Raw genomic sequence first — 25,914 nt, forward strand, 5'->3', positions numbered from 1 at the left:
CAAGTAGTGGGAGTGGGTGGGTAGGGGGACAGAGGTGGGGGGAGGGGTATGGGAAACTTTCGGGATAGCATTTGAAATGTAAATAAAGAAAATAAAAAAAAAATAAAAAAAAAAAAAAGAATTAGTGCTCTTAACTGCTGAATGCAGCTATAAAATTTTTAAGAGCTCTTTGCCAGGAATCAGGGACAAAGGCCAATTATTCGTATTGTATGAAAAGCACTTACAGATGATCCATATAGGAAAAACAGAAAATGAGTGTACCTGAATCAGACATAAAGAGTCATGCAAGGTCATGTCAGCTGCTTCTGCATGGGATATTGGGGAGGGGAATGAGATAGCCAATTTTAGATACAAAGCTAGGTAGGATAGAGGAGGAGTGAGGAGGGCCTTGTGGAGAACAAGCCTTTGCTCTCAACAGAAGCTGTGTATTAGGTATAGAGGGCCTGGTTAGATATAGAGGTGAAAGAGCTCCCTCACAAGTGTCACCAATCTCACTGGTGTCACCTCCTCACAGGTGTCTCCTCCCTCATGGATGTCACCTTCCTCAATAAATGTCACCCCCTCAGACATGTCACCTCCATCTCCCCTGGAACCCAGTCACTATTTGCCACCCCCGCCCAGCAGTACTTGCTGTACTTTACATAGAAGGCATGAGCAGGAGTGGGGCTCACTCTCCTGAATGCTGCTGTCACCAGGTGGTCTTCACACCTTAGTAAAAAGTTGGCAGCACATACTCTGTGCTTTCATTTTATTCTGGTAACATATGCATCTTCAGCTTTCTAGTTCTGTCATTTTGTAGGAAATGTGGCTTTGCTCTGATTTCTAACATTTGACCATTCTACTTCTGCTAGGATTCAGTACAATTTTTTTGAAACAGATAAGGTTGCCTGTGGTAGGAAAACACATCTGTAAGGGCAAGAGACCCTGCACATAAACACAATGCTAGCTAGTTACAGTTTGACCAAAAGAATTGCACTGAAAAGAGCAGTGAAGCCTTGTTCCCAGCAGTCACTCAGCGTCCTGTCACCCTTGGCAGAGAGCTGCCGAGGCAGATGTGGCTCTTAAGCTTGGAGTGGATGCTGTGCTGGGTTTTGCTACATGAATGGTAAACAAGAGTTAGTCCAAGGCATCACACAGTGTGTATTGTGAACAAGGAATTGCATCCGCATCTCAGTTTTCAAGATGTATGTAACTAAAAGGAGCAAAGTGAACATCCTAAAATACTGCTTACCACTGGGATGGTGTTCCAAGGGCAATGGATAAGCGCTAAGTACTAACCATCAGTTCCATAGTATGGTGGGTTTCGTTTACTTTCCTCTGAAGATCCATCTGTCCCGGTTAAGTCTATCCAGAGAGTATGGCAGGAGTCACTTAGCTCTCACCTACTTCTATCTGAACACAGGATAATTAAATGTGTTTAAAATATCCCACTGCTCTTGGAACACCATCCTATCAAATAACATTTTAGTTTATCTTAATAAACTAAACATGGTAACTGATGTTTAATTCTTCAGCTTCTGACTCCCAACGCAACTTACTCCCAAGCCTGTGGTCCTGGCAGGCCAAGTGCTGTCTCCAGCCATTCTTACCTAACTTCATGTGTTAAAATCACTAGTCAACCAAGATATACAACCAGCCAGTGACACTTACATACTAGTTATCTACCAACAAATCAACATGAACATGACTGGCTATTCTGCAGAACACCTGCTTTCTTCTTTGATCCTGTATAAGCAAGAGGAATAATCCAAATGAGTTTCTTCCCTTAGTCCCAGCAGTTTTGCAGCCTCGGGGCAGATGTTGGCCAGCAGGTCTGTCTCATTTAATCTTTGTTTCTCTACACACGAAGGTAAAATGTTCAGAAGACACTATCATTCTAGTTTAAGTACTCAGCATCTTACTCTAGTATATAAGTTCATTTTTTCATTTATATTAATAGTAAATAATGTCAGTTTAATCTTAATTTATTCATTTATTAAATTTAAAGTAAAAAAGTACAAGCTCAATGGAAAAAAAAAGATTTAATAGAATTCAAACATAATTAACAAGGTTCAGAGTTCTATTTTGTTTTTCTTCATCCTTTGTGTCTTTGTTGTTATTTGTCTCTCCGTCCTGTTTTTCTTACGTGTTTGCAGCATGTATGTTCCACTCATGTGTGTTAGAGTGGGCACCTGCCTGTCATGGTGCTCACAAAGACAGAACAACCTGGCATTGACTGTGGCCTTCTGCTTTGCTTGAGACACTGTGTCTTGTGCCTTCCCCTCTGCGTGCCCAGGGCATCAGACCCGTGAACTTACAAGATTCTCCTCTCTTCTCCTGTCTCTGCTGTCCAACTCCTCATGGGGTTGCTAGGATTACAGACATTCATGATACATGTCCAGAGTTTATGTGAGCTCAGGGGATTCACATTCAGCTTGTCATGCTTGCTTGCACAGCACACTTTTTTTTTCTTTTCAACCCACAGGTCTGTCTCTGCAGCCAAGGTTTGACTTCCTTCAGAATAGATAAGCTAATGGGAGATATCACATACCAGAAACATTCAAATTGTTATTTCTTTTAAAACTTCAAAAAATAGGACATTTAGACATTCATATTTAGGCATTCATTAAGAGTTTTATAATATATTTTCCAAAATCAGCCCTTGCTATAGAGAGCCCAGCGTCTAAGTACCAAGAACTTTCTGTTCACTAACACAGAGATGACGTGTGTATCACAGGGGAGAACACACAAGCTTCTTGCTCACTAACAGGAAGATGACTGCGTGTCTTGAGGGAGTACACTCAGGCTTCCCCTTGGTAATGGGCTTGGCCTCATGTCTCTGCTCTCAGAACCAAGAGCACATCTTATCTTGGAGGATGCTTTCACAGTGTGAGTGGGCAGAACTTATGTCCTGCAAACAATTATTCAGTAGTGATGTTTGTGTTCTTCACACATTACACACTGATCATTTATTTTGAGTTCCCACAACATTGTAGAAGTGTAAACCAAGTTGCTGCATAATCAAATCAGAAGCTTGTTTTTATTTGTCCATTTTTAAGGATTATTAGTTCTCTGCTATAAAAAGGCTAAGTTCAAAATAGATAGATAGATAGATAGATAGATAGATAGATAGATAAAAAAGAGATCTTAGTGTTTAATAATAGTAACATTTCTCAAAAGAGTATCCTCTAAGTGAAGCTTACAAATTAAATGAGGGTTAATAGGACTCAGAAATACGTAGAAATAATCAGTGATTCTAACGTAAGTGAGACTTCGTTAACAGAGAATCATTTGCCAATGATCTTGTTATACCAAAGCATAAGTGACATTACTCCAACTGCAGCCAATATTTAACATACATCTAAATTGGACCAAATGTCTTTATAACATACATTGGTTTGGGGCTTTGTTTGGTTTTTATTTTTGTTCAAAACAAGGTCTCACTACTCCCAGGCTGACCTTGAGCTTGCTGTGCAACTAAGGACCTTGAACTTCCCGTCTTCCCATCCCTGCCTTCCAAGCCTTAGGATTGCAAGTGTGTCACTGTGCCCGGTCTTACATGATGCTGGGGATCAAACCCAGAGCTTCATGATGTTAGGTATGCACTCTACAAACTGAACTCTATCTCCAGTCCCCTCTGTGCATACTGGCAAACAACAAAACCATAGTTCTTACCAGCAAGAGAGCTAGAAGATACTTACATAAACAAACATATTGCCAACACTTCAGTTTTGAATTGTCAGAGGTACATACTTGGTGTGAGCATGAATAGAATGTTATAAAGTGAGTGACTTAGATCAAATAGCAGGGAAGATGGAGGGATGGGTGGGTGGGTGGATAGATGGATGGATGGATGGAGCTGGGCACAGTGCCACATACCTGTAGGCCCAGCTGCTTGGTAAGCTGAGGCAGGAAGGTACCAGGGGTTTGAGACTAACCTGGTGAACATAGCTATGGGGGAGGCAGGGCATAGCTATAAATGTGAAACCTGGGAAGGAGAGAGCAGGGATGAGCATGCCTGGTTTCATCCTCAAGGTGAGAGGAAACACTGATGGTTTTAAAGCAAAGCAGGTGATACAGCCCAGACTTTAGGCTGTGGGTAGACAGCCATATCTGGTCTTCGCCTCTTTCCAGATCCAGTCATAATGAATGGAGTAACATTCCTACCAGTCAGCAGAGGTTTGTGTCCAAGATACCTAAGAATAGCATGGATGCAGAAAGAATTTTCACCCATTGTACATAACCACATTTTTGACGGAAGTATAAAGTAAGGACTTTAAAAAGTCTACTGCCCAGCAATGTAAAAATACTCATCTTACCAATGTTCAAAGTATCGTACTAATGTAGCATTACATCCTTTGCCTTAGTTTACTAAGCTAGCAGGTTCTTAGAAATTCTAAACTTGTGCCCATTTAAAAAGACATTGTGTGTGTGTGTTTGTATATGTGTATGGACTGATTTGTAGGATATGGGTGCACCTGTGTGTGGAGGCCACAGGTTGGGGGCCTGTCTGGTGTCTCCCTCAGCTGCTATCTTTCACTGAGGCAGCATCATATGCTGAGCTGGAGCTCACAGTTCATCTACTGTAGCTAGGCAGCCAGCCCTGGCATTCCCTATCTCTATCATCTGTAACCTGGCTAAGATGACAGTCACGTCTCCTCCACTACCCAGCTGGGGTCTGAACTCCTATTATCACACTTGCTGGGCAAGTGCTTTTTCTATTGAAGATCTTACCAGACCATGTATGTATTCATATTTGTAAGTGACATTATTTGAGTGTGTTCTCCAAGTCCATGTGTTAAAAGCTAAATCCCCAGGTTCATATGCTGGATGTAGTTAGGGATATATAAAGTCATGAGACTAGGGTCCTATTGTTAGATTAAGAAGGTTTGCTAAGGAAAGGACGGGTCCTGGGCTAGCATGCTTTCATTTTCAATATGTAAGCATAGAGGGAAGGTTCTCAGAACCATCAACCAAATAAACTTCTATTGCTTATAGCTTACCCAACCTGTGTCAGTTTGTCATGGTGGCCAGAAGTGTAATAGTCAGTGCAGATGTCAGACAACAAACACTGTTGTACCTCATTAATGTGCACATGTATATGTAAAAGTTCATAGTCCTGATTTAAGTCCCTTTAGCCAGCTATGTTTCAAGTTTCTTTGGGTTTTCTATGGGAAACTCACAGATTTCCACTTCTAGATAGAATATCTTTGGGGTTTCTTATGGGGGGAGGTGATGAGCAAAATATATTAAAAAATCATTCATAAGACATTAGACATCAGACATCTGAACACAGAGAACCCTTAAAAAGTGACAAAGAGCATAAGCGGTAGAATCACCCATAAACTACTTGAAGAAACTTGCTAAATTGTTAGTTAGAAAAGTGGACCTGAGGCAGAACATCAGATTCAGTCGAGAATCCGGGAAAGCCGAGGTGGTAAGGATTTGCAGGGCACTCATGGGACAGGAGTAGCTCCAAGAGAGGTGAGAAAACTACTTGAAGTTTAAGAGATAATAAAACAAACATCTGGAAGAACTAGATGGGACAGTACACCAAACTACCATGAGATGCTCTCCCTGTGAAGGAGTAGGAGAGAACTTTGACTAACTGCTCCTTTGACCCCACCAACGAAGCCTAACAGAAGAGTGGAACCGAGCTACTTACAGCTGCTAGAACAAAGCGGGGTCTTCTAAGAGTTTAGAAGATAGACAACACCTAACAAGGTAGAATTCTACTCTCTGGCAGGCAGAGGGGGCAGAATCCATGGACACTTGGCATGGTCCAGGTGATAAAATTAATAGGGACATTTAAAGTTATCACTATTCCATATGTTCAAAAAACTCCAGGGGAGATTCAACCTATTGACTACAGATAGGAAAGTTAGAAAGGGTCAGCATCTGGAGATTCAAATGGCGGCATCTAAGCTGTAGATGGGGTCACCAGCAGAATGGACATTTACAGAAGAAATGATTAGTGAATGGCATGGCAGAAGAAAGAAAGAAATTGAGGCATATGGCTGATAATATGAGAACATTAGCACAGATTGTATGCTACACAGTCCCAGTGTGAACTCAACAGCATCCCTAACCAAGTGGTCATTTGAGATTAATAAAGGTATTCATCTTTTGCTGTGACTCAGGTCGGATTTTGCTATAAGATGAGGTTCAACACCAAACCATGGTGTTTCATTTTATAAGATGTTACTGGGATAGCAATCTTTTGGTCTCAGAGATTGTGGGTTGTGAGGAAAAGGTTTATGGGCCCATTTTGTAGGAAATCTTACAGCCGTTTTTGCTATATGCTTGTGCTCTTAAGGCACAGAACTGCAGAAGTCTAGGAGGTAATGAAGGTTGAGTGCCAAGTGTCACATACTTGGGTGCTTTTGACAATGTTTTTAATATTTAAAATTGAAAGGAGACAAGGTGGTGGTGGCACGTGCCTTTGGTCCCAGCAAACGAGAGGGAGACAGGCAGATTTGAGTTTGAGGCCCATGTGATCTACAGAGTGAGTTCCAGGACAACCAGGGCTACACAGAGAACTCCTGTCTTAGACAGAAAAGAAAAATGGAAAGGAACCAAAATATTCCAGGAGCCCACAGTTGGTTAAACTAGTTATAGTACCTCTATACAATGAATAAACTTTTTAGCAATAAAAAATACCACATTGTAGAAAATATTAGTGTAGCAAACTATTGTTTAATGAACAGTATGGACATCACAGAAGTGTGACTGCAGGTGTTCACAGAGGTCACTGCTGTTGGTGGCTGTGGCTTCTGCTTCCTATGTCTGCGCTGGTCTATATGTCCTTCAGTGCATATATTCCTTCATATATAGTCAGAAAAAAATAAGGCTTTTTACAGAAAACAATGATGACACCCCTCTTTCATTTAAGCCTTGGATTACCTGAGTCAAGAATCACTTTGTTAACAACACTCACAGAGGTTTGGCGTGTTCAGCATTGTTAAGGCCGTCACTCAGCTGTCCTCCACATCCCCAGATCTGCTCTCTGTACCCCTGGATTTATAGCCGCACTGCCTGAGGCATTCCCCGAGGATCCTTTTAAAACAAGAGTAAGACCTTTTTCTGGGGCTGCTGAACCTCTTCTGTTGAACGTCAGAGGCTCCCAGACTTAGTCTCAGGAGAGCAGCTTTCTCCATTGAGTCATCCACCACATCCCGTTCTGGACTTGCTTTAAAACGTCTGCAGATCTTTTTATGAGGTCATTTTTTTTAAGCTTAAATATCTACTTCCCTTTGAAAATCTATTTCTCCCTTTTGAAAAAGAACATAGCAGAAGTTAAAAATGGATTGCCTTTTGCAAGCTACACTGTACATCTGGTGTGATTTCCGGAGTATTGATGTCATATATGTCACACCAAGGATGGTCAAGTTCTTGCAGACTTTTTGAACCTGACAGTCTGGACAGCTAGCAGTTTTTAACCTTTAATCTGAGTCATACTTTCTGAAGTTTCTGAAAGTCACATCATGTCACCACTCTAAAGATGGTGGAACCTGGGAGACTGGAACCAGTAAATGAGGCTGATAAAGTCTCATGCAACAGCCAGCTTTATTCAGAGCATCAGACGGTTTATATACTCTGAGGTTAAGAAAGGTCACCTGAGTAGGGTTCTCATGATCAAGCTGTGTACAATCTCAGGAACATGGCAAACATGTTTTCCATACAGGCATGCAAAGGAGAGTTTAAGCATTTATTTAAGTAACAAGAGTAAGCAATAACAAGTAACCTGAAGTAAACTCACTCCTGTCAGCCATCCCTGGGAGGAGCCCAAGAGCAACTCTACCTTTTAAAGAAATGGGGGGTGGCGCGGTTGTCTAGACTCTTGTCTTGTGTTCTTGATGTGTTCTCACAAGCACTCAGAATTCTCACAACTGACTTCATCCTGGACCATGTTCCAACAACATGAAAGCAAGAACGCCTCAACATGTTCCTACTTACATGGTCACCACATGACAGTGATAGAAAGCATCATCATCGTCATCATCATCATCTGTTCTGCAGCTTCCTCAGCTGAGACTGGGGGAGCTATGATGATCCTGAGAACTCGGTGCAGTTCCTTGGAGCCCTTCCCCATCATTCTAGATGCTGAAGTTAGAATTAACTAGCCAGCCTATAGCTATTGTTATGTCTTATAAGTGATAAGCATATATTCTGGCTTCATGGGTCTGATACTAATATGTGTTGGAATTTACTACTGGATTTGGAATTTTCTATAAGAAACTGAATTTCTTTCATAGATACAAGCTGTTCATATTTTCTGCGTCATCATGCTGTGTCCATACTTGTAAGTTCTTCTTTAAAGACCTCTGTCCTTTAGATTTAGTTTATTATCAACTTTGTTGATATTCCCCTCCCCCCCCCTTTTTGAGATTTCATAATTCACTTAATTAAGACTTGGGAATCTATAAATAATTGTTGGCTGGCTTCCAGAATATTAAGTTCAATATTATTAGAAATAATTGTATATATAGCAGCAAAGACAAATTATACTTTGAATACTTAATGGTGTAGACTTAAAGAATATTTTATCTTTTAAAGGTTTGAAGTGATTTTGTATGTGTCAGATCCATTAAAGGGGAAATAATATGATCAAACTACATGTATGAAAGAAAAGCAAACAAAACAGAAATCCAACAGAGGCAGGATTCCTTCTTTGTGGTTTTTCTCTTGTCCGTGCTGGAGTATAAAGAAACCACAGAGATTTGTAGAGAGAGAGATTTCCATCGCAAACCATGAAGAAAATGACAAAACTATAATTTTGTCCTCTTTGGTGTCTCTGACATGAGATGCCCCACTGTATTGCCAATACCCTTTTAGTGTTGGCAGACATGGAGCTCATGCATGTATCTCAGTGACCACTCAAACACTGCAGAAAAGTGACCCTCAGGCCAGACCAGCTGAAGGAGTAAAGTCTGAATAAAACCAGCAGGGTTGCACTTGTGTTAGAAAGCAGGAGTATACTCATAATTCTTAGTAGGTATGATTCTGTGTTAGGAGCTTTTAAGGTACTCATAAAAGGTAATAGAAGAAAACTCATCTGTCATTGAATTCAAATTGCCTCAGGACAGATTTCATAGGTGTGACTCCACGCTCATGGTATCAGTACAGAAAGGGCTCTTTCCTGCCATGTAGTGACCTTTTTCCATCTCTTCCTAGAAACTTAACAACATGCTTTAAGAGGTTCATTTTCCTGTGAGCCTTTCTCTTTTTCTGTCTGCCAAGGTGTTAGATAATGTAGCATTTAAAGCCCGATCCTAGAGACAGGTAACTTGAATCTTCTTGGTCAGTGCTTCAGAGCACGTGGTCTTCCTCAGAGCTGCATACAGTTTTCCTACCTCTAAAATGTGTAGCAGAAGCCACACCAGAAGAGGTAGTATAGATTCAGTAACATCATGCCTATAAATGAGTTTGCTATGGTACTTGGCACATAAAATTTTACAACATGTTACGTATTACTTCTCTTCTTTTAATCATCTACATAGAAGTAGTTAGAGATTGTCTTAGTCACGGTTTCTGTTGCTGTGGTAAATCACCATTATCAGAAGCAGCTTGAGGAGGACAGGGCTTATTTCCTTACAGAGCTCCCAGGTCACAGTCCAGCACTGAGTGAAGTCAGGGCAGGATTGCAGCCATGGAGGAGCGCTGCCCAGTGGCTTGCCCCTCATGGCATGTTCAGCCTGCTTTCTTATACAACCTGGGGCCACCAGACCAGGGAGGGTGCCACCCACACACAACTGGGCCCTTACACATCAACTATTAACCAAGGAAATGCCTGACAGGCTCGCCTACAGGCCAGTCCTATGGAGACATTTTCTCATTTGAGATTGTCTCTTCCCAGATATTTTCTCATTTGTGTCAAGTTGACAAAAAAGTACAAATATGTGAGCATTAAGACATAACTGTAGATACATCCCATATGTCTGGTAAATTAAAACTGCTTACTTTTCAAAAAACTTTTTATTGGTTCTCTATGAATTTCTCATCATATACCCCAATCCCACTCATCTGCCCTTGTATTTGCCTTCCACCCTTGCAACCTCCCCTGTAACAAGGAAAAGAAAATCTTGTTGTGGAAGCTGTAGTGTGTCACAGTGTGTCCCACAGTACACCCTTTGCCCATGCTTCTTTGCTTGCAAATGTTCATTGCAATGAGTCGTTGGTCTGGCACATGGCTCTGGCTTCTGCTACTCTATCAGTACTGGATCCTCACTGGGACACTTCTTGGATATCCTGTTGTTTTCCTGGGTCATGGAGATCTGTAGTTTTGGATCTGTAGGACTGGACCCTTCATGCACACTTGCAGTTCATTGAGTGTTAGGGTGTGCCAATTCAAAGCCCTGGATCTGGGCCTAGGAGGTATCTGAGAGGGTCAGCCTGCTGGCTCCCCTGACTCTCATGCCCTTGGGGTAGCTCCCTGGCAACCTCCCTGCAACCAGGGCTGGCTGTATTGTGCTGCCCAGATGAGATGCAGGGCCCAGTTTCCCAAGTGTTACAGCCATTAAGGCACATGGCCAAGAACTGCTCACTTTTAAATCTACTGCTTACATTTCTTTAAAATTCCTAAGCACTCCACTCATCTTCTATCTAGATCCTTGCTGGCTCTTCAGCACCTGTACTTAATGTAGGCTCTGAAAACTAGCATGCAGCTTTCAAAACCTGCAAGGATCCGGATGCTTACTGGGAAACTTCGAGTTGCTCAGATACAGTACTCTTATTCTGTGTGCTATGAAAAATTAGACTATGACTTCCATACGTCAAACACGAGATTCTGAGTCATAGTTTCACACCTTCACATCTCAGAAGTTACAATGTAGAGCTTGTGTGTGCTCCTATTGCATTGTTTTAGGAGCCTAACTTCAAGAATTCATTGTAGAGCAAGCCAATAGCCACTCTCTCCTGGGACATGTTATAGTCACATTCTGATAACTTATGCCTTTAATTTGGTTCTTTGTCGTGTCTTATTTCATATTTCGGTTTTGTTTCTTGTTTCTTTATGCCATTTGACCATTTCTAGCTCATGTTGGATACAATTTGAATTAGTTTCCTGATTCAGCCTAATTAACTCATAAATCGCCTTCATTTACTCACTGTCAGCCTTGTTTCCTGCTTGGTTTCTAGCCAATGCTTTGCAACTTCTCACCAGCAAGGTCTGGTTCATACTCAATGTGATATTTTTACTCTCTGAGAAATTCATATATGCATATGATGTATTTTGATCATATACTCATCCCCACCCCTAATTCTTACCACCCCTCCTCTTCACTCCCTCCCACCTTTACCCCCTCTTTAAAAATAATCTACCAAATCCAATTTATGCCGCCCATAGATTCCTAGTTGTGGGACCAGCCACTTGAATGTGGTCAACGTACCACATCCTTAAAAAAACCTTTCACTTCCTCCTCCTGAAGCTATCAGCTATTGGCAGCTTCTTGTTAGGCGGGGGTGGAGGAAGGGGGGGGGAGGCGTGTGAGCGTCTCCCGGGTCCATGTAGGGATGCAGACTGGATGGATGGTCTTGTGCAGGGAGTCATGAGATAATGAGTGCAGCAGTCCTGGTGGGTCCAGAAGACAGTTTTGCTCTGGGTCTCCCTGGCCTCTGACTCCTATCATTTTTCTGTCTCCTCTTCTGAAATGGTCCCTCAGCCTTGGGTGGGTGGTGATATGGCTGTCCTACTGGCTGTGATGAGTTTCTGTGCCAAACCATCCACTGCACAAAGAACCTTCTGTGATGTGGCCTGAGAGCTGTTCTGATGTGTGGGTAAGGAGGTAGGAAAGTAGAAGGCAATTTGATGGTATGTCCACCTACGAAGTCATGGTTGGGTTCTCCGCCAGAGCCTCTAAGCTCCAAGGCCCCGGCTTCTTAGTCAGAGTTACAGCACCAGACACGTGTTTCCTGCTGCAGAACAGGCCTTGAATGCAGTGAGAAACTGGTTGGTTACTCCCACAATGTTCCCGTCGCCATGGACAGTTGTCGCCATGTCATTTTGTTTTTTGTTTTGTTTTGTTGCTGTAGTTTTAAGCTCAGCTATACTCATTTAGTTGCATTTTTTGGAATGTGGGTCAAATAAAGTTTATATCTAAGAAGTTGCTGAAATGTTTCCCCTTTTTCCAGGTGAAAATGTCTCCCTCGTATCATCAGTCCAAAGGGGATCCTCCTGCCAGGAAGGTGAGTCTTAAAATCAAGTGGTTCACAGAGCCACCTCCTCCCGCCCAGCCTCCTCTGTGGTTAGTCTTCTCTACATAGCAGTGGTGTGTACTTATGTTAATATTCTCAGGCCTCTTCTCATTGGATGCTTTGATATGTTGCTAGGATTCCTTGCCTCTTTCTAGAGCACATGTGGGATTTCAGGCCCAGCAGTCTCCTGGCAACTAAGACTATAAGCATTGTGGGGTCAGCATCCACAGCCTGCCTCATGTCCGAGGGCAGTAGCAGATGAAACAGTATTTTGAGGGAAAGCTGTCTGGTTTTCTTAGTGACATGTTTCTCTTCAGATAGCTGTGCCCAAAATAAACTGTCTAGAGATAGAGCTTTTCAGCACATGCCACATAAACGGTTGTTAGTACATGGGGGACTAGGCCTGTCATGTGAGTCTTGGACCCAAGCAGTGCTCAGGGGACATTAAGAGACCCACGGCAGCCCCTTCTGTGTCCTGCTGCAGCTGTTGGCTAAGAGCCGTGGGTAGCCTGGCCTTCTGCTGCCTCCCTTTACCACTGTTCTCTCTCTGATAGTCAAGCTGGTTTATTTTGGTTTGCACCCCCCACACTCCCCCCACACTTTAAAACATTTTAGCTAGCATTGAAGTCAGCAAAGTATTCATGAAATAAAAATGATATCTTGCCGCTCTGTTTACTAACTGCCGGTTTAGCTTCAAAGCAGTGTGACACACTCCAGTCCTTTTCCTCTGTCTGTAAACCCTGACATTTTCAGATGGAAAAAGGATAGATAGAAACAAGATACAACATCTGAGAAGTCCTGAAACACATTATGCAGGAATAGCTCTGTGCTCTATCCAAGCGTCATGGCAGGCAAGACCAAGGGTTAGACTGTGAGTTCTTGGAGTCACCCTACTACCTCGAGCAGTTAGTCAGCTTCACGTCACTACAGTGAAATGTTACCTACAGAGGAGAGGAGAGTCATCTGAGGGTTTCGCATCATGGCAGCTTCATGGGTGTGGGCTGCAAGAGAAAGTGACTCATTGAGGCAGGAACACATTTGAAACAGGTGCTCATAGCATGAGCAGAAAGCGGAGAGAGGATGAAACCAGGGCCCCATAGTTCCTGGGACTCAAGGATCTCCTGTTAGATCTCCCCTCAAACTTCCATAGCAACTCCTAACACAGCTATCATGACCTACATGAACCTTTGGGTATAGTCACCAACCAGTCATAGTAGGGCCTGAACCTTATTAGTCTCATTTAATAAACACGGAAGAATTAGAATACAGAAGAAATTGGTTTGTAGAAGATCTTTAATGGTAGCCATACAACATACTTTCAACAGGATGATTAAAAACAAAGGCTTAATCTAAGACCAGGCTTAAACTCAAAGGCTCTGAAAGGGCAGCCTCTTTTTTTCTTCCTGTATAAGATAGCGATGATCTTAGAGCTGCCCTAAAAACTAAATGAACTACTGTTTAGGTATGAAATGCCTGTATTTGACACATAGCAAGTACTTAGGCTGTGGTGAGCACTGCTATTTAACATGTCCCCTTTTAGTTGATCATGTTGCTTATGTATTATTATTCAGTCATCAAGTATTTCTTTATGCTACAGGCAGAGCTAAGAATTAGACTAGAGATGAGAATGCAGTCTTTGTTCTCAAGAATCTCAACACTAGGGCTGGAGAGATGGCTCAGCGGTTAAGAGCACTGACTGCTCTTCCAGAGGTCCTGAGTTCAATTCCCAGCAACCATCTGTAATGGGATACAATGCCCTCTTCTGGTGTGTCTGAAGACATCTATAGTGTACTCATATACATAAAATAAATAAATCTTTTTAAAAATCTCAGCACTAGACAGGTGAGCTCACCATTACTATACAGCTTTATGATACTGGATAAAATGTATAGGATGCTCTGCTAGCGCTAAGAAGGGACCTTGTTTTCAAATGGCTGATCAACCTGGTGCAGCCTTATGTTCTTTGTGATTATAAGTATAATGAAGAGCTCTGAAGAATGGTTAACTGCTCCTCTACAGCCTTGCTTCATGTTGTTAGCTGCCACATAGCTAAGAATTTATTAAACACTGATTTAGAAGTAGATTGATGCAGCCTATTTTCAGACTTTGCAATGCCTCGGCTCTGAAATTCAGACATCTGACTATCATCAGAAAAGGGGCGCCACCTCAGAAGCAGGGCTCTGCTACTCTTCTAATCCATTTCATGTAAAGAAACTTCTTGTCGAGGCTCGGTAGCATTAATCTCAGTACTCAAGAGGCAGAGGCAGGCGGGTCTTCATGAGTTCGGGTCTAACCTGGTCTATGTTGTGAGTTTCAGATCAGTCAGGGATGCATAGTGAGACCTTGTTTCAAAATAAGAAAAAGAAACTTCCCCAGCCATGGCTGGGTGTGCATGGCCCTTGGCATCATTCTTTTCTTTTTTTTTTTTTTTTTTTTTNNTTTTTTTTNAAAAAAAAAAAAAAAAGTGGTCAAGTATACACTTATTCCTTCCCCATGCAAGAGTGGGTACAACTTCTCAAGTTTTCTTCCTTACCTACACATTTTGAATAGATTTTATTTTATCAATGAGAGCCTATTTCCAGTATTTACCATACTGATTAACAAGCCATTAATTTTAGCAATTAAGACTCTTTGGAAGCTGCCTTTGGGAATTCACGTTAACTGGCCACTCCTGAAATGTGAGCTCTTAACTTAAAGCCAGGTACCACCCCTGAGTTGAAGCCTAGATGTACCAGCACATCTTTCTATCACATATATAGTGCAGGTGCCTGTCCCACGATAGGCAGGGAAGGCTTCCCAGAGGAAGGAGAGCTTGATCTGGCCTCAGATAATGAGGGGAAATGTGTCCCAGGAAGACCTGAGTAAGCAGGGCTCAGTGCAGGGAATGGGAGCAGGTTGTATATGTCTTAGATGCAAAAGCATGAGAAAGTCTAGGGGGAGATCGTGGGGATCCAGAGACCAGAAAGCCCAGTCTGTGGCAGCTGCTTCTTGTGGAGGATAGGCATTTCCACCCATGGTCAGTTGAAAGGCAGCGGGGACAGTTAACAGAACAGCGTGGCTATCTAGGTAGAAGATTGCCCTAACCTGAGACTGTACAAGTGAAATCGTAAAAGGTGAAATACATTCACACCTTAGCATCTTTCCCTCCCCATCCCCTGAAAACTGTCAATGTCCCCCAAGGCTCAGTTATTTGTCGTTTGAGCTCATAGCACCTGAACTTGCCTGTTAAGGTATTACTCATTAGACTGTTTGCCTCCTGAGGATAGGAGTCCTTTATGTTTATTCTTACATGGAGAAGAACCAAGCAGGCACTTGATTGTTGTCAAATAAATGAGAGGTCTGTGAAAGAGATCTATCAGGGTATGTGTTGTACATAGAAAATGAGTAGGGAAGGAAGTCTGTGACCCTGGCAACCGGAGGAAGAACAATAAAAGATCCTTGCTGGCCTAGGCGTCTGTCTCCAGAATAATCTGCAGTACACTAAGGGAAGGTTATATAAGAAGCAGTGTAAAACTCTATGTGTGTGTGTGTGTGTGTGTGTGTGTGTGTACGCGTGCGCGCATGTGTCTAGACATGGATGTTTGCATGTGTGGGCATATGTGTGTAGGCATGTATGTGTGCACGTGTGTGTCCATTTACATACTCCCTCATTCTCCTTGGCTATAGTCCCTCTCCCAAAGTTCCTCTGTTAGATGAAAATGGCCATCATGTCTGGCAAACAGTGGCTGCCAAAGCGACATGTGTAAGAAACACAAAGGAAGCCGCTGAGTTTATCTGCTGCAAAGTCTCTTAAACTCCGTAACTGAAGGGCACATTCATTGACTCCCTCTTGGACCTGCCAAGAGTCAGTTCACTCCTGAGGAGGAAGGAGTGATGCTCTCTGTAGGACTCTGCTGACTTCCTGGGATGCACATCTTATACAGTGGTCACTTTTCAGGAGGTCAGTGATCCACCCTCACTGTGGTCAGTGTATAGCACATGGCACTCACTGCCTGTGTCTTCTCGTGAGTCATTTGTTTTAGGTACTAAAATGTCAGCAAACAAGCATTTATGTCTAATATGTATAGTATATACTTTCTGTATAACTAGTTGTGTGAATAAAATTTCTGCTTATTTGGCTCCTACTGATATCTTCAGTGACAGAGTTGGGAGCTACACGTGCTTCTCTGGGATCTCCTCAGTATTTACTTAGGGATCACCAGAACCTGGTAAGTCTGGAAGCTCACACAATAGTCAGTTTACAGGGCAGAATAAAGGACCTGAGAGAATTAAGGTTTCAGAGATCACAGCACTATGGAACATCTTTCACTGACTGCAAGTTTCATCGACACATGCACAACCCCCCCACCCCTGGCCCCCAAAGGCATGTCCTTACAAAGCTGGCTGTCCTGCCTGAGCCTTTCCTGGAGTGGGCCAGTATTCCATGATTGTGTGTCTGCAGAAATGAGGGTCCCGTTAGATGCTTTGACTGTACTCCTTCAGGTATTGGTGCCCTTGACCCACCAACAGCTGATGCCAGCTGACGTTTTCTCAGAATAACCTCTGCCTAGCGGTCAGGTGGGGGATGAGGAGAGCCACGGCCCAAGAGTTTGTTTCCATTCAGAGAATTCTCACCAAACCTTGGTTAGGTGCTCAGTCATGGCAGGGCCAGAGCTGCTGAACTGGATAGTTCTTGTTCTCGGTGGTAACTGGGCCATGGATTCTTCTCAACTCAGAACCAGACTCTACGACCTCGCTTCCCAGTCTCTCAAATAGCAGAGGATATTAGAAGAATTTGTAGCTCGTTTTCCTCTCCCGGCGGTTCTGGTGATAAGAAGTGTTAACTCAGTTTGTCTTCCCACTCATGTCAGGAATGTTGATGAGGAAATCTGTTCATGAGTTTTTTGGATTTCATCTTTTTTTTTTATTTTTTTATAAGAAAAAAATCCAGAACAAGCTACCATTTCTGTAGCATCAGGAAAACTGGACAAACCCAATAATTGCTGGTTGGTGGTTTCATAGCAGTTAGGAGGAACAAAGAACAAGATGTGGTCTTTGACGGGCTCAGGTGAAGACTGCAGCCAGCATTGGTATGCCGACGTGAGGAAACTGGTGTCTGGTTGGCATCAGACATCTGGAGGACACCGAGTTGGATGGAAGGACAAGCATTCTCCAAAGATGGAGCTGATGCCAGGGTGGTTGTTGGGTCGGCTCGGAAGGAATGTCTTATGGTAGTTACTACAGTTGAGGAGCCGTTGGTGGTACATTATTATTAACTAAGGTTTGTGGTTCACTTCAGGCTTGATGCTTTGTGTGATGAATTCTGTGTGTGATGAGCTGTGTCTACTGGAGGTCAGAAAGGGTAGTTCCATTGAGCCTCAAATCCTTCCTCCCCCAAACACTTGTCAACTACTGACCTCTCTGCTGCCTCTGTGATTTGCCTTTTCTGGGATCGTTCGTAAATTGCATCTCTCACCCAGTGGTCGGCATTGAAGACGTCTTGGTGTCATTTCACGACTTAGTTCATTTTTCGTCATTATATATAACACTTTTGTAGGTACTGTGGTTGCTTTATCCACTCACCTTCAAATGACATCTTAGCTGCTTATAGGTATTTGCAGTCATACAGAAAGCCACAGTAGATGTCTCTGCAGCTTCCTCTGTCCACGTGGTTCTCAGGTCATATGGTGAATTACTGAGTTATATGTTAACACTCTCAGTTTTCTACAGGATAATTGACAATTGACTGCAAATGTCTAGAGAACAGTTGTTTGACTCCTAGTTCTGGCATCTCTGGCCTGAGGTCCTATAGCACCTTTGCCTGTTGTGTCTGCCTGCAACATTAATGCAGCCATTAATGTGACTGTTCTTTATTTTTATGGAATTTATTATTTAAAACTTGCAAATAAAAACATTACCCCAAAGCAGACACAAAGTCTATACAACTCAGTGAAATTCTGCATCATTGGCATGGCCATTCTGAGTGGCATCTGTGCAGATTTATGTTACATTTATACTTTCAGTATCAAGGATACTTTATGTGCTTATCCATCATAAAAATCAAAAGTCCACAACAGAATTAAAACTAGGAGAACAGTTAGCTTTCCATCCTCTTTCCTAACTCTGGCTGTTGTAACTGGTGATCAGGTTTAGAAACTGTCCCGTGTGCCGCTGAGAGGAGTGTCCTTGGTTCTTGCTAGGTGAAGCACAGCTGCTGGCTTCGCCTCTCCTTCCTACACACTGAGTCCAGCCTCTGCCAGGCTCTTCTTCCAGTCCTGCTTGACTAGGCCATGGCCAGGGTGCTGGCATCTGGGCCTTTCTGACTCCTGTGCCCTTTGTCTTCTGATATAACCTGCTGCCTCACTTTGTGTGCAGTTCACCCTCCAGCCTGGCTCTCTTGCTTAAAAGTGTGCTTAAAAGTTCTTGGTGCCTCTTCCCTAATGGCCCCAACTCAGTGGAAGCAGGGTAAGGGGTTGGGGGGGGAGCAGACCACCAGATGGCTTTTTATGGAGATAATGATGCCTATCTCTCTTCATGCTTTCTGAAGCTTTCTGTTGATGGCTTTTTATCCTGCTTCCCTTCCATCGGAACTCCTGCTATGCAGACACTGCATACCCGCTGCCAGCTCAGCTGGTCCCTGTATAGACCCCTTCATTACACCTTCATTGATTTCTCAGTGTGTTCAGGGCTTTTTGTTTTGTCTTAGTTCTAAAGTTTTTTCAGGAAGCATGTTTTGTGGTGCTCTTGGGTTTACTGTGTGTATCTTTCCTTTTCTGGTTCCGTTTCTGATCTGAACCAGATAATGCCAGTTATGTAGGCCTGATTTGTTTAAGTATTGTTTGCATTGCATTCATGTCATACAGTTACTCTTTAGTTGGTTGTGAGAGAATGTGAAAACAGGCATTTATATAGCATTTTACGATTATACAGTTACCTTTTGTTCTCCTTGCTTATCTGTGTGCATTTGAAATTTCGAAAAATCATTTTCATTCTGAAGAGCCCCCTTAGAGAGGTAAGTAGGTGTAGGCATTAGTGCCTCGGTACCGTATAGAGATCAGAGAACAGCTAACCTCCAGGAGTTGGTTCTCTCCTTCCATCATGGGTTCCTTCATGGGTTCGAGTGGTCAGGCCTGCGAGACAGCACCGCCATCTCGGCAGCCCTCCGAGGTTTGGATTTATCTAGGAAAGCCCTGTTTTGCATGCACTTTTGGAAGACAGCTTTGCTGGAGGTAGGATTCTCGGCTGCCAGGTTTCTCTTGAAGGTTTTAAATGTTGTCCCAGTGACTCCTGGCCACCATTGTGGCTGCTGTTAATCTTAGGGCTCTTCCCATCTATCCCTAGATGTGACTCGTGGTTTCCACCTTGTCTGTTTTATCATCCGTCCATATCCTACTCAGAGTCCGTTGAGCTGGCTGAATGTAGGGTCTCATTAGCAATGCTATGCTGCTGGGTCTGTATGTCTCTCCAAAGCTCTTCCTAGTCTTCCTTCTGTGTTTTCATCTTGTGTAATCTATTAAAATAAGATTTATTTTATTTTTATGAATATGGAGATCAGAAGGTGGATATGTGCATGTGCATGCAGTATCCAGTTGAGACCAGAAGAGGGCGTCTGACCCTAATGCGGGTCCTCTGGAAGAGCAGCGGGTACTTTAACTACACGGAGGGAGCATCTGCCCAGCCCCAGCTTTCATGAACTCAGTTTTCTGCTCATCTGTGTTCACCAATTCTTTTGCCTGTTCAGGTCGTCTTTTGATACATTCTAATGAGTTCTCTACTTCTGTCCCAGTGTTACCTCCTAGTTTTCATCTAGCTTTCCGTGTATTCGTTTCCTTGTTGGTGTTCTCCATGGGTGGTGGCAGGCAGCGCACCCTCCTGTGTTTTCTTATCTCCTGCTCCCCTCACTTTGTGAGCACATGTATTGAGACTGCTTTGAAGCTCATGTGAAATCTGGGGTCTGGCTCCTTTGTGTGTGGTTTTCAGCCATTTCTTTGGTTAATGCTTTCTTATGTGTGCACGCCTTGTGGTTTTTAATGGAATCTGAACATTTGAGAGCAATGTACTTGCCCATCTGCCCCCAGGGCTCATTGTTATTTTATTATGTTTTGGTGATGGGTTGAAATAATTTAGTAAAGCTTATTTTCCTCCCCAGTTAATGGTGTGACTTACTACCCCATAAACATAGACACATTTGTGTCTTTCTACGGTGTCAAATAGCATTAAGTTCACAAGCTACATTTATTTCATTTGCTAAGTAGTTTTGATTTCTCTTTTTAGCTAGCTGTTGGTAAACCCAGATTTTTACATTTCTATCTTTATCATTAACATTAACGGTCAGGGCATATATTCGACATCACATAATCATGCATATGTGCACCTTACTGAATGGCTGCAAAAGAATTAAAGAAGCCAAGAGGCTTTAATGGAAATAGAGGCAGAGAGATAATGCAGTCCTGAAGAGTCCCTTTGGGGCTCCATGTTAACTCAGCTGTAGAGTTGCAGCTGCAGGACTGCAGAGCAGGCAGTGGGAGAAGAGCTGAGCTGAGCTGAGCTGAGCCCCCCACCACCACCACCTCAGGGTAGTTGGGAGTTCTCTGCCTTGTTGGTCTAATTCCTTACCTTACACACTGGATGGTCAGATACCCAGTAAGGGGGTACACCACTATTGTAGTGTTAAATGTCAGCATTAGTCTGTAAGCGAATGTGCAGTAGAATCATCAAACTTGGCTGCTGTGTGGATAGAAAGGAACGTTTGTTTGAAGAAAATCAAACTGCCATGGCTATCTTGAGCGAAGGGGAGCAGGCAGAGAGAATATCTAAAGGCGGGGAGAGCTTTGCCAGTTTTAAAGAAACAGGTGATGGGAGGGAGCCTGTGAGCTGGAACAGCTGTGAGTGAGAGTAGGGGGTGCAGGGGGGTTGCTGGCCAGAAGAGCCAGGGCACTAGCCTGGGGACTTGGGTTTGTTATAGGTTTGTTTTAGGTAATGGGGAACAGGATGCCCCGCGCCTGTAGGGGTGATGAGGGAAGAAAAGGTTTCTCCAGGCAAGCAAGAGCCCATTTTGCAAGATTTCTGAAGAATGCTACAGGCAGGCTTTAGTTTATCCCATAGCAGTCCTGCTTACCTGATCAGGGTCCAGACTGAGCTGAGCCCAAGCTGTCCCGTAGGGCATTGCTAGGGCACGGCCATCTAGGGACCTCGTAGTCCAGGTGAGGATGTTATACCCTGTGTTAGCCTGGTGTGCTTGATGCATTATTGGGTTGACTTTCTGCATTACACGTCCGTCTGCCCAGATGTCCCTGCACTATACGTCCATGTGCCCAGATATAGGTGAGGTTATGGCTGGTGCTTTTTTACTTTTGGGAATGAGCTCTTATCAGGCCGGGCCTCCTGGGCGGGCTTGGAGAGGTGGTTCTGTACATGTGTAAGGATGAGGTAAGTCACTTGCCTCTGCCTGTGCTCAGAATGGAGCCAAATGCTGCTTTGTAAAGTTGAGTCCCCAGAAACCACATTCACACACACGGCCCTACACACTGGGTAACAGAGCAGGTGCAGCCTGGTCTCCACATTAAGCTTCTTATACTTTTCTCTAAGGAAGTACGATACAGATACAGTGACCCTGGGATAACCATGGGACTATGGTGTTGCCTGCCTCTTGGTTTAATCTCTGGCCACACCCAGCCATTTTTGTTTTCAACGATAACCCAGGTATCAGTTGTTCTTCAAACCCAAGTGTCAGCTGTGATCCTTTTTATGCAATTGTTCCTGAAGTCTATATTTATCATTCTGCCTGCCACTAAGGCTCCTCCCAGTCATCTTTCCCTCATCTGTGATGCATCACATCTGAAATTCCTCTCCTTTACCTTTCACAACTCCTGTGGTCCTTAGAGCTTGGGTTCAAACATGTCTAAGCTTGACTACAATGAAGCAGGTTCTCTTTAAAAGAGAGAAGAAACTATCACTGTATGAACCTGCTTTTATCCCTGGGGAAATAATCTTATCATCCCAAATCTCTGGAGCTGCAGACAGGGACAATGGAAAGTTTCTGTGTCACTCATAGTCTAGGAGTGGGATGATGCCAGGAGGAGGAGGCCACAGCCTCTGCTCCAACTGTTAGAAATAATCTCAGGGTCCCAGAGAAGAGAACACCCCGATTACAGTGTCCCTATAAGACAGAACTTTCTGTCTAAGCAGAAGGGTGCTGTATTCACACAAACAGAAGAGCATATTCAACCAGACAGAAGTCACTGTTTTAGTCTAAGGTGGTGACTGTACCCTTTCCCCATTGGCTGGGTTCCAACCTCACATTCTTTCACAATTGGCTAGTTTGATAGACAGACAGACCAAGAAAAGGATGAGGGGGTGGGGCACAGGAGGTAGAGGACATTTATTTAATGTGTACAGATGTTTTGTCTGCATGTATATTGTATACCACATGCATACTTTGTTGTCTCAGAGGCTAAAAGAGGGCATCGGATCCTCTGGGACTGGAGTTGAACAATTGTGAACCACCATGTGGGTGCTGGGTACTGGTCCCAGGTCCCCAGCAAGAACTGCCATATTCCTAATGCAGAATCATCAACCCACCCCTGCAATTGGCTAGTTTTAAAAGAATTGGAAGGTGGGGGCAAAGAAACTGGGAAAGGGGGTGGTCAGTTAAGTCACTTAAGTTCCAAGGTGTGGCAGGGCCTTTATGGAAACACAAGGTACAGATAAGGGAGATTAAAACATTTGCATATTGTACAACTTGGGAGAAAAATAAAAAGATTTGTATTCCTTGCCATAAATGAAAGTTTTAGAGTGTTTGACAGAAAAGATTAATACTTGGTGTTTCACAGAGCAGTGGTGGCACAATCCCAGCACTTGGGAGGCAGAGGCAGGTGGATTTCTGACTTACAGTAAGTTCCAGGACAGTCAGAGCTATACAGAGAAACCCTGTCTCAAAAAACAAACAAACAAACAAAAAAAACAAAAAAAAACCTTGGTGTTTCTTCTGCTTTTGGCTTGCCTCACATGCCAGGGGAGGGTGGGAGGGCAGCACACAGCTGCATTAAATAATGTGTAGATAAATAAATGTGTAGATAAATTAAATTAATTAATTAATTAATTAATTAATTAATTAAATGTGTAGATAGAACTACTGCCATCCCCTAAGTTCAGGCAATACCCACCACTCAGGTGCATCTCTCTAGGGCTGAACCCAGACATGTATAATGGGAGGCAGGCTGAGAGTACTGGGCTCTACCTCATCCTGGAAGCTCTGAGAGGCAGGCGTTTGCCACTCTTGGGTGCAGAGTCCGCACTGGAGTCCCCTCTGCTGGGCTGGGGTGCGGGGAGGGTGGGAGGAAGAGCCTTGGTTCAGACACCAGACACTTGCTATTGGCATGAATTCATAGATTTCCTTTTTCTTCAGATAATTGTTTTCATTTGCCATTCACTAGGTATATTTCTAGAACCTTTACATGATTTCTTGGTTTGGTTAGGTTTGGTTTTAATGCCTTTCCCAGTTGCAATTGGGGACAGAATGTGTGGAGTTCTTTGGAGTAAAATAAACCTCCCACCTCTCTTGTCCCTTCTTGGAAAGTCCTAAGAGCTATCTTCCTGATAGTGGGCATGTCCTGAACTTACAAACATGAAGACATTGTATCTTTACATGGTGTCAGCATTTACTGAATACTGAATGAAAGGAAGGGTTAATTGTCCAATGATGGCTTTATTATTAAATCCATCTACCTTGGTAGCCTGGCCAGTCTTTACAATTTAATTATTAATTATTACCTCTCAAATCACACAGCACACAGAGTCTGTAAAGGTATATGTATGTATATGTATTTGTATATGTGTGCATGTGTTACAGAATGAATATAAATTAAAGATGCTTCCACAGAGTGAGGAGGCTGTAACAGTGCACTGAGGAAGTCTGGATAAATACAGAGTAGCCCAGTGCTGAGCTGCGAGCTGCTGGAGTCAGGTTTGAGAGCAGAGCTGCGAGTGTGACTGCAAAGGGACAGGCCACACCAGGTCGGGATCCGGATGGGCACGTAGGTGAGCCGGCACTAGGGAGTAGGCTGCGTTAACAATGGGGACCAGTCAGATCTGGGAACCCTCTGTCCTCGATGCACACACCTGGGATCAGACCATCCATTGGTATTGGGGTCATGCTTTTATACTTTTAAGCATCCATCAATTTATGGGGTGCAGGTGAGGGAATTATACTTTTTCCTCAATCTGGTGACTCCAGTAAATTCTTGGGCCTGGTCTTCTCAAGAGAATTTTAATATGCCCCTGTGCCCCCACAATTTCAGTTCTCCCTTGTTGCGTGTAGCTTTAAAGACACACCACCTCCTCTGCCCAGGAGCTGCTGCCTTACCAGCCCACTCCAGGCTCCCTCTTGTTCCACCTGCTTATGTGGATCAGTGCCAAAGCACAGAACCAGCTTCTCTTTCCCTCCCTCCTTTACTCCAGGAGTCGATCACTCCACCAGCCCACTCCCCAGAACTTGCTCTGGGAGGGGTTAAGTTACCAGCCTCACCAGAGACTCTTGAATTCACAGGTAAAGGACACACACTCAGTTTGTCACATTACAGCTTGCCTTTCATAGCTAAATTACTGGGCACAGATACCTCCCACCTGGAAATGTGTGCCATTACCCAACCACCCCAAATTCAGTGGCCTGTTGCAATCAGTCCCTGCCAAGCATTTCTGGCAACCTGCTTGCAGCAGAGCTGCAGGCCCTAGCTGCCCCAAGATCTTACATGATTGCTGAGTGCTTCTCTTTCCAAAGCCTGGTTGAAAAGCCCCTCTCTCTTTCCCCAAGTGCCTTTTTCTCTTGGAACCCTGAAGTCCCACCTGTACCTTCTGTCCAGCAATTGGCCCCTGACCTTCTTTATTGACAAGTCAAGAACCAATTGGGGTTCCTTAATATTAGCACCACCCTTACACTCCCTAGTAAATTTATAGGGTGACCCTTTTTCTAATCGTGGAAATAAGTCATATTTCCATCTCTTCTGGATAGGAGGTGACTGATGGATGGTAGAATTTCTGGGCTTACCCATGCCTGATGTCATCCTCCCTCAAAATGGGAGTCAAAACCTGTAAATGGAATCTCCTAGGACAGTACAGGATGAAAAGTCAGTGCTTTGTGCAGTAACTTAGAGTGGGGCTTAGCCTGCTCTCAGCAGGATGATACCGTTGAGAGCATTTCCTTATTCTAGGCTCTCTTTCCATGAGTGGAACCCAAAGCATGTTGTCCTTTCCGGCCGCCATTTTGCATGTGTGCCTGCAGTGAACAAGGCAAGGCTAAGCTGCTGATTCATTCACACACACCACTGGTGCTCATACTCCCACCTTGCAGAGCCGGGTACAGGCCTGGTACTGCTTCACTTATGACCTGTGCAATCATTATTTCCTATCTACCCAGAGGCTGTTCTGCCTTCATCCAAATCAATGAAATGTTTGTCTGGAACAACATGTTGTATTAATTATTTAATCTCAATTGGGGAAGCTCTACCCCGCCTTTGATCATTCAGTTAGATAAAAGACGCAAAACCTTTATATTTATAATAGGCCTTTAAAGCACTAGAGCTGAGCAGGTATAACTTGCCAAGTTCTATCTGGGCAGCTCTTAACTCTAAGTATTCAGCCCTCATGGCCAAGTTTTCATGACTCACCTACCCCATGATGTCTTCTCCTCTTTCCACCTTCTCTCTCTCTCTCTCCCCTCGTAGTCCTCCTCAGACCCCCAAACCCAGGAATTGAAACCCCACCTAC

At 43.6% G+C, this 25,914-nt stretch overlaps 1 protein-coding gene across 5 annotated transcripts in view; it reads left to right on the top strand.

The window, feature by feature from the left end:
* Positions 1 to 25,914, top strand: part of Vps8 (VPS8 subunit of CORVET complex) — a 216,139-nt gene that overhangs the window by 172,139 nt on the left and 18,086 nt on the right. For all 5 annotated transcript variants that reach the window (XM_029544439.1, XM_021209011.1, XM_029544437.1 and 2 more), the window contains one exon: positions 12,109 to 12,162. In XM_029544439.1, coding sequence (XP_029400299.1) covers positions 12,109 to 12,162 — 54 coding nt within the window. The remainder of the gene's footprint in view (positions 1 to 12,108; positions 12,163 to 25,914) is intronic.

This window comes from Mus pahari, chromosome 12 (assembly GCF_900095145.1).
Source record: "Mus pahari chromosome 12, PAHARI_EIJ_v1.1, whole genome shotgun sequence".
Lineage (NCBI taxonomy): Eukaryota > Metazoa > Chordata > Mammalia > Rodentia > Muridae > Mus > Mus pahari.